Source organism: Delphinus delphis, chromosome 10, assembly GCF_949987515.2.
Source record: "Delphinus delphis chromosome 10, mDelDel1.2, whole genome shotgun sequence".
NCBI lineage: Eukaryota > Metazoa > Chordata > Mammalia > Artiodactyla > Delphinidae > Delphinus > Delphinus delphis.
In genome coordinates this window covers 9,145,654-9,155,022 of record NC_082692.2, presented here as the reverse complement: position 1 = coordinate 9,155,022, position 9,369 = coordinate 9,145,654, and the positions used below count along the sequence as shown (strand labels likewise).

The 9,369-nt window shown below is 45.8% G+C and overlaps 1 protein-coding gene across 1 annotated transcript; it reads right to left on the bottom strand.

The window, feature by feature from the left end:
• Positions 1–1,753: 1,753 nt before the first annotated feature.
• EDN1 (endothelin 1) lies at positions 1,754–8,756 on the bottom strand. The gene is made up of 5 exons (XM_060021590.1): positions 8,262–8,756; positions 6,543–6,711; positions 5,074–5,232; positions 4,804–4,917; positions 1,754–2,998 (listed from the first exon to the last, which is right to left on the bottom strand). The coding sequence occupies exons 1-5, from the start codon at positions 8,323–8,325 to the stop codon at positions 2,896–2,898; spliced, it is 609 nt and encodes a 202-aa protein (XP_059877573.1). The 5' UTR covers positions 8,326–8,756; the 3' UTR covers positions 1,754–2,895.
• Between the last annotated feature and the right edge of the window lie 613 nt (positions 8,757–9,369).

The window sequence follows — 9,369 nt, the reverse complement described above, 5'->3', positions numbered from 1 at the left end:
TGGCACGATCCTTGAGTAATAGTCAATCTTTCCTACATACTCCAAAAATATTTATTTCCTATGAGGCTTCCAACGTATTTTACTACTGACCCTCATGCCCTAGGAGCGCTGCTTCACACTTTTTACTTTTCTTGCTGGTTACTGAGGCAGAAAGCACCGGGGAAGAGGATTTAAACGTCTGAATAGTAAAAAATATTCTTAAAAAAGAAAAGAAAAGGAAAATCTCATCCCCGTTGCTTGCCCTGTTTTACTTTTTCTCAGTGGCTTCTTCCCATGCCAACTCCCTCTTAAATATACTAGAGTCATGTCCTCCAGGCTCAGATCTTCACTCTTTGCTGTCACCTCCACTTCTTCCTGCCATCTCAGGCTAGCTCTTGGAGTTTTAGAGACATTCCTCCCCTTTTTCATTTAATGGATGAGGAAATTCATGATGCCAGGGGATGGAATGGTTGCTCACAATTAACAGGGGCTAAGTTCAGGCCAAGTCCCTTGTCAATGTGGACAAAACTTCACCCTCCTCTTGAGAACCGCACACCGAGAAACAGTTTGCTAGATGAAATGAGTTTTATAAGCAATTCCCCAAAGACACTGGACTGTCTCCTAAAAACAAAAAAGTGAAAGATGAAAAGCAATGCCGGTAAAGATAGAAACTCTGCCCAGGACACTGGCTGTGCGCACCTGAAGACTGTTACTTAACATCCTTCAGATGTGTCGCTGTTTGGACAACAGTGACCCCTGTGAGCTACTATTTGAGGAATGCCAGGCATTCTTTCAAACACTGTAAGGGAAAGGCGGTGAAGATTCTCAGAAGCTGATCAAACTCTTCTGGGCTTCTGTTGGTAACAACCGTTCGCAGCACTATTCTCCCCAACGGGTTGGCAGGTCAGCCAAGGCCAAGTGGGGAGGAGGGAGGTGCCGAGGTGCAGGAGGCCCAGAAGCAGCATTTGGTGTCTCTGGCTCCAAGGGCACGTGTCCAGTCCTACCCTACCGTGAAAGAGAGAAGGTGCTTGGTGTTCCTCAATAAACACACTTCTTTTTTTTTTTTTTCTGCGGTACGCGGGCCTCTCACTGCTGTGGTCTCTCCCGTTGCGGAGCAGAGGCTCCGGACGCGCAGGCTCAGCGGCCATGGCTCACGGTCACAGCCGCTCCGCGGCATGTGGGATCTTCCCTGACCGGGGCACGAACCCGTGTCCCCTGCATCGGCAGGGGGACTCTCAACCACTGCGCCACCAGGGAAGCCCAATAAACACACTTCTTAATCTGAGCAAATAAAAAGCCAGTGGGAGCCCTCACTTGCTGTGAGAAGGCCATTTTCTCAAAGCAACTCTGGTGTGGAATGTGTATAATTAGGTACCTTTGGGGAGGTCGCCTTGCCATTGCTTCCTTCAGTCTATTAACATGGAGAAAGCACCTCTCACCACATCATCAGCTTAAACTGTTGGATCCCGTCTAATAGCCAAAGCATAGCTAATGGATCAAGTCCCTGGAGAGTTTGCAGGTGAAGGGGAAGCAGAGGCGGCTATGCAGGGAAAGACAGAGGTGTGAAAGCTGGGTTTTTGTTTTGTTTTTAGCTTAATGCAATCTAAAGGCAACTTTTAAGATATAAATCAAATTCTTGTTTTCATTAGCCATGATTCTTTTCCTTCTAATTGTCACCTTTCCAAGAAACCATCTTTAATCATCCCCCTACCTAATTCTTACCCCTTTGGCCCACTTCTCAGAAATTTCAGAAATGACTCAAAGTCAATACAGTAGGGAAAAAAAATATTTATTTTCTAAAGTCATTACCTTGACAGGCAAAACAAAGCATTTTCTCAATTTCATTCAGAAATACATTAAAAAAAAATACATAGACCAATATGGCCTGCCCAAACATATATTTAACATGGTAAATATAAGGAATAAATTGTTTGAATATAAATATCTATAAAAAAATAAGTACATCAAAATGTAATCCAACCTCTTCCATGAGCCAGTTACATAAAGGAAAACAATTTGACAGCTTTAAATCACCACAATGTTTACCCTTCAGTGTCTCTCCTAAACAATCCTATACCATTGTGTTTCCAAAAATCAAGGTAAGGGAATCTGCTGATTCAATTGATCTTTCTTTTCTTATGGAACAGAGCTAGTAGATTACCCTGAAAATGTTATATCTACTGTTGACACATTAGACAGACTTCCATGAGGCTAGGGCTTAGTGTGGGGATTTTAGAGAGGGAAGAGTCTGGGGAAGCAATAATTAAAGGTGGGGAAATACTTTGCCAGAGTGCAATATAGGTGAGGTAGACTCATATGCATGAAACTCATCCTGATTTACAGTAGTAACAGTTTCTTTCAATTTTGCATTTTATGAATTTAAAAAAACAAAGTCTCTCTCTTTTTTTTTTTTTTTAACTCGAGTGTTTGTCCTTAGAGTGTTTTCAATTTGTGCATTCCCTAGAAAAATCTTTGCAGGGACTTTGGAGTTTCTCCCTGAAATGTGCCAGGCGCCTGAGTGAGACACAAACACTCCCTTCGGAACCTCTTCGGGGACGGGGACGCCGCCCGCAAGTGGAATCTCCTCTCCTCCTCCCTCTAAGAAGGAGGTCACCCTAATTTGCAGGTCACTGCATCTCTCTGCCTTCTTCGCATAGCCCGCTGTCACCCCAAAGGAGGAGAGAAACGAAAGCAGTTCCCACTGGTGGAGGCAAATGAAGACGGGCTGGGGGACTCCTTAACCTTTCCTGGAATGTTTGCACCCAGGGCGCTGGTCCTGTGCTAGTCTGGAATGAGAAGTGGTCTAAGCAGGGAGGATGCATTTGCTCTGATCCCAGCCACGTGGAGAGAGCGCAGAGTCAGGCCCAGGGCTCTTGGTGGATGAGAAGGCTTCAGACAGGCCCCAACAACCTGCCATCAGTGTGTTCGGTTGTAGGTCACTTTCTTATCTCTGTAGAGCTTGGCTTTCAGCTTGGCAACATGAAAAGACGTTTTGATGCTGTTACTGATGGCTTCCAACCTATTAAAACCAGACAAGAGAAAACGATGTTATTATTTTTTTTTCTACAAAAATCATTCCTAGGCAAAAGAGACATCTAAAATTAGAATCTGGTAAAAACAAATCTAAATCTGGATCCTGAACTTTCACCCCCAACCAAAACCACATGTTACCCTGCTAACCTCAAGTGAAAATAAACTACCTCTTATGCCTAGAATGGCAGTGGGTGGGGCGGTGAGCAGGGAGAATAAGGGTGATATGGTCATATCTAAAGGGAATTGGGTATTAAATACAATTTTAAAGTACAATTTCTAAGGTCAACTAGAGATCTTCTCTTTCCTTCTTTAGCCCTGTCCCAAGCACTATCCCAACCCCTGTGGGATCGTACGGAGAGACTCATTCGGCAGAGGTTTCAAATAGCCAGGAGTGTCTTCTTAAACACATAAGAAATTGAAGGGGGCTTCGTGGGAAAGAAATTCAAAGAGAGGAGACCTACAGGCAGGCCCAAAACAATATTCTACGGCAAGTAAAGAAAATTTGTTTTTGCAGGTTTCATGTTTTCTGTTTCTAGGAGAAAGAAAAAGGGAAGGACTGTAACATTGATTTAATAGTTGATGTAATGGAAGCTAATAGAAAAAAAAAATGATTTCCAAGTCAGTCCAGAAACGGTGATTTACGTAATCTTGCGATCTGAAGGCGCACTAGTGGCCTGAAGTTATAAATATGGAAACTTCAGCAGCACATGGGAAGTGCTGAGGATGGCCCCGCATCAGCAGTAAACAACTCAGAAGTCATTCATGACTGCCAGGCCTGTGCTCGTAATACTTGGATCCTAGGACTTCTTGCCACTGGATTTCCGGGAAAAGTTGCCACTGACCATGATAGGGAAACGTAGAATATGGGGCGGATCTGAAAGCAGGATTCCTCCCTGCAGCTTGTGAATTCCAAAATGTTTAGGATTTGGAAGACTTATCACTCTAAAACTGCTCAGGGGGCTTCCCTGGTGGCGCAGTGGTTGAGAGTCTGCCTGCAGATGCAGGGGACACGGGTTCGTGCCCCGGTCCGGGAAGATCCCACATGCCGCGGAGCGGCTGGGCCCGTGAGCCATGGCCGCTGAGCCTGCGCGTCCAGAGCCTGTGCTCCGCAACGGGAGAGGCCACAACAGTGAGAGGCCCACGTAACGCAAAAAAAAAAAAAAAAAAACAAAAACAAAAACAAAAAAAAAAAACTGCTCAGAGCAATCCTATGGTATTACTAATCCGGATCCCAGCTCATGATTAAAAAATGAGAAAGCTTTTGGGAATGACATTGGGTCTCCACCAAATGCATTTCCCTATTTAAAAAGTAAATAAACCTGAAAAAATGGCATGCTCTAACTCTTACCAACCCTGACTTTATTTTCCCTTTGGCCATTTGAATAACTGCTGTGTTTTGAAGAATTTGATTATATGTGACACTTTAATTAAAAAAAATAAAAAACTCTCCCTGAAAGGATTTTTAATTTCTCAGGGAAAGCTGTAAAAAAACTAGATGTGACCAAATGACAAAGGTGTCTCTAGATAGATTTTGTTTGGAAAATCTACCTTTAGGATGAGTGGTGTGTGTGCTAGAAATCACCAAAGTGTACAGAGGGCAGCAGCCTGCATTCAAGGCCTTCAAGACAACATTTGAGAGGGATTCCTTTGCTCTCTTCAATCTAGAGAACACAAAGATTCCCCTTTTCTTTGTTACTGTCCTCTGGGCCTTTCTCCCATCAAGGCAAGAATGACTAGGAGAGTAGACCATTCATAGGTGACGGGGACCAGCTGCTCCTAGGAGCCTCTTACCTTCTTATTTTCCTTCCCTCCACCAGCTGCTGATGAAGACACTTCTCTCCAAGCTTGGAACAGTCTTTCCCTTTCTTTTGTTTATTCCAGCCTTTCTCCATGGTGTCTTGGTCCCTGTTAAAATACACATAGGGAGAACATTTCAGCAATAGGAACTTCAGTTGTTCTCAATGCCTCTGTTAATCTCTTTTAAACAAGAAGACAGCATCATAAGAGGAAGACGGTCAGGAAGGCATAAAACTGAAGGAAAACACAGGTGTTTCTACTCACCTGAGTTCTTTTCCTGCTTCGCAAAAATTCCAGCACTTCTTGTCTTTTTGGCTAGTACATTGGCATCTCTTCCTGTGGTCTGTTGCCTTTGTAGGAAAGAAATCCTTTAAGGATCGCTTGGTCCTAGAGGGGCTTCCGAGTCCATATGGAACAATGTGCCTATCATGGAGAGAGAGGAACAAAAGTTATGAGCATAATTGATCGTCTCCAGAGGTTGCATTCTTTGGGGCAAGCTCCTAAGGAGCTCACACCACAGGATTTGGCAGCGAAACTCAGAAGAGTCAAATGTTGCTAACAGTCAGGGTGGCATGCCGGTCAACGGCCTCAAGTGTGTGGACCCACCCAGGAGAAAATCAGTTTTTCTAAGTCAATGAAATTCCATGTCAACTCTCAACACAGCAGCCTTGTCTTTTGGCCGAAATTATGACATCTCTGCTTTGGTATCTGTTTCGTATTTTCTTCCTTTTTCTGACTCTCTACTTAGTTAACAGGTCTTGGGGGTGGGGGTGGGGGACTTCCATGCAAAACCATGACTCACAAGATTTCGAAAACCGATTTTCAATTCAAGTGATACATGATAATGCTAAAAGGGCCCCCTGAGGAGGCTGGGGGGGACACACTACTGCGTGCATGGTTCACGCCAGGTTTGCACACCTCCTGTGATTTGGTGATTATCATACAACTGTAGAGGGACTCCTCATCAGAAGGCTCTCCAGTAATTTCCAGGGTGTCCATTGTGATTCTCGCCTAAAGAATAAAGTCCTCCCCTTGGAAGTATCACCTTACTAAGTATGAGGCTCGCTGTGGTTTTTGTTTCGTTTGATTTTGTTTGCATTTCAGTCATCCCTCACCATAACGGGACACCGCAGGCACAATCAATGTATTTTTGTTTAGGATTCCTTCTGATGGGTGAACTACTTTTCAGGTGGAGATGGGGGAAACTGCTTTCTTCGCTCGGGAGGCAGAAGGGAACTCTAAGGACCGCGTTTCTATTGCTGTGTTGAAATAGGCTTTTCCAAAGCAGGGAGTCGGGACACCCAAGTTCTAGGTCTCGCTCTACCATAAATTCATCCTGGCAAGTGACTTCAACGTTTCGGGTCTTAGTTTTTCTATAATTAAGATAAAGACATTAGACTATAACTCTCTATAATCCTTTCTGCCTCTTCAGTCTATGCCCTTCCATGAGAAGCACAGGTTGGACCAAGCCACGTATGACCTCAGCAACGTTTTCCCTAAACCCAGGCAGATCCCAATGGAAAACATTCTCCCCGGAGGCCCAACACAGAGTTTCTCCCCCGAGACATGTGGTAGCCTCCTGAGGGGCATTTTCCCCACTGGGGCACTTTCCTGGGGTCAGAAATGCTACCTTCAGAGTCCAAACCCAAAAGTAACGAGAGTGACTGGGCTCCAGTCTCCCGTGAAGCTGGAGGGGAGGAAGCCTGGAGTAACGATGCCCTCTAGAGACTCACTCTGGAGTGTTGACCCAAATGATGTCCAGGTGGCAGAAGTAGACGCATTCTTTATCCATCAGGGAAGAGCAGGAACAGCGCTTGGCCCGGCGGGGCCTCCAGGGCGCACTGGGAGAGGGCTTCTCCCCTCCGCTCTCGGCTCCTGTGCTGAGCTCGGCACCCAGGACCGCTGGGGAGACAAAGAGCAGGTCAGTGGGCGGCGTCTCCCCCAAGGCCCAAAGGCACACTGGTCACAGCGTCGATGCCACGTCTAGCAGAGCAGATAAAAGCAGATGAAGCACCCAGCCGGCCTCCGGCAAGAAACACAGAGCAAAAAGGACTCTATTATTTTCCCTCCTTAACATGACTTCACCTTTATCGCCACTGGCTTATCCAGCTTCAGAGAGATTATACAAGTGCAGGGGAAACAACCACCTGAAAAGGGACTTACCAGCCCCTTGAAGCAGCCTTCAAGGAAATGCTTAGAAATACTGCCTGTTAGACATTTGGGTTGCCTTCTGCATGGAACTTAGCACAACCTACGGTGGCTTAAAATTGGCTGATGACCAAAAACCTGAAACTAAGTAAATCATGACTCAGAGCCACTTCCTCATGCAGGATGACCTTCCATTTAGGGCAGTACCCACCACTTCACACCTTGTGTAAGGTGGGGAGTAGCCCAGATGAGACACACCGCTTGAACTTAGGTGGAGGTCCAGAGCTTCGGGGAGGTGATTGGAGAGAGAGAAGAGAAATCAGCTCTACACTAAAACCACTGACCTAAGGGAAAACTGAGCAGCAGCTCCGGGGACCCAGGCAAGGTTCCGTGGGTTTTGAATTCTGAATCCCCGGAGCAGGATGGTGTGGGCGGGATCTGCCGTCTCCCGTTCCCCACGGCAGCATGCTTCCTCTTACTGACAAGTTAGCCACGCAGCTTATCTGCCTAATTTTGTACATTTCAAATGATCAGACACATTCCAGGATTTTCATTCCCTTGACATCCTTTCTCTTCAGTCAGGGTCATGAAAAGACAAAAAAGTGCGCTGACCCTAAAAGAGGGAAACGGGCAGATGCACGCATGCTATCTAAATCCTTCAGCAGCCAAGATTTATCCTAGCTTCCCTCCCAAGACAGGTGAATAAAACTGGAAATAGAGCCCACACTGTTCCGAGTGCCAAAAACTTGCCAAAAGAAATCTAAAGTCAACAATGACAATTTTAAAGAAAACACCTGCTTCACCCTGAAACCGCCTGGGGGTGGTTTTCACCAGGCTGTTCTGCAGGTGACTTTACTTCTCATACATTGCTTGAATGACTTGAATAAAATTCCTCGGCTTCAAGCTGAAATGTTTAAATAGTTCACACATTAACACACTATTAAAGCAGTATTTGAACAAGATATAAATTCCTATATGTCCTATGACCTGTGTGAACACATACATTGCAAACATACATTTAGCTAAATTACATCTCGCTTTAATTGAGTCATATTTTTAAAAGCCAAGGAAATACACTAGGCAATAATAATAATGTTATTTTAATGCTAGAGGAGCAATGGTCTTCAACAGAGGATTTTTTTTTTCCACTAGAAAATGTAAGCACCTTTGAGCAATAATTCCCCTACACTTGCTATCTGAGCGGCAGTCATAAAAAGAAATGGGGGAAAACACAGAAGCAAGAAAAGCATTAAGGTGGAAAAGAAGACGGCAGCATTCAGGGATTTACAAGTCAACGTGCCTACCTGCTTCTGGAGCTCCTTGGAAAGCCACAAACAGCAGAGCGAAAATCATGGGGAAATAATCCATTCTGGAAAAAAAGGGATCAAAATCCTTCCCCACTGCGAACTAAACCCGAAGGTGGGGGGGGGGAAACGCAGAAAAATCAGCTTCAGTTCCTTCCGAGCGCTTCGGGTTCTTCGGATCTCAAAGTGATCCTTCAGCCCGAATGCTCTTTAATGGGGAGAAAAAAGAAGCGTCTGCCAGGAGAGAAGGCAGTGGGAGCGGTCCGAGGACGCACGCGGTGGCGGCCGTGGCGCACGGGGACCCGGGGACCCTGGCGGCGCTGGTCCCAGCGCAGAGGCAGAAGCGCGTCTGACCTGGACAGCTCTCGGCAGGCTTTTTATACTGAACCCCTATAGAGCGGGGGTAAACAGCTCCAATTTTATTCCAGCCCCAGACAATGTTATTGTGTCATTAGTCACCACCAGGCAACGTGCAGCCGGAGATAAGGCCGGGCTCTAAAGGAAATCACTGCTAACTTCAGAGGCAGACGCCCGCCGTCTGACAATTCGGGGCAGGGCTAAGGAAAAGAAAATACCCATTGGAGACCTTTGGTAAACCTGCCCGTGCAGCGCTGCCGTCTGCTTCCCCTTTGCAAGCTGCCAGCCCCGGAGTTCAAGCATCAGAAGAGGGACTCCAGAAAAGTCATACCATTGGTATGAATAGTATGAGCTACAGTTTAAATAGATTGTATTGTTGTGTGCGGGGGAATTTTTTTTTTAATTGTTGTTCGCTTCATTTGCCTTTTATGTCTCTCCGATTTCTTAGTGCTGATCAGTCCAGGGGACGCTCTCGCTCTATACTTACGCCTCCCCCCGCCCCCGACTCGGGGTCAGATCATTTTGGCAGATAGATGGACGCACTTTGCTCTTTCTTCCAGCCCCCGCCCACCAAGGCTGTTCGGCTCAAGTTCTTTGCGTCCACAGTGGGAAAGATAGGAGAGGGGTTGGCAAGAAAAGGAAGTTTAAAAAAAAAAAAAAAAAGGATCCTTTTAGGCACATACCCAGTCCTTTCGGGATTGCTGATTAGAAGCCCCCATCAGCTTTTCTTTTTGCGCCCACCCTCTTCCCG

Coding starts and splice junctions, on each gene's coding strand:
- EDN1 (XM_060021590.1), bottom strand. CDS start 8,325: ATGGATTATTTCCCCATGATTTTCGCTCTGCTGTTTGTGGCTTTCCAA. Junction 5,233..6,542: donor ATTTGGGTCAACACTCCAGA/GTGAGTCTCTAG, acceptor TCTCCATGATAG/GCACATTGTTCCATATGGAC. Junction 4,918..5,073: donor GAAGCAGGAAAAGAACTCAG/GTGAGTAGAAAC, acceptor GTATTTTAACAG/GGACCAAGACACCATGGAGA.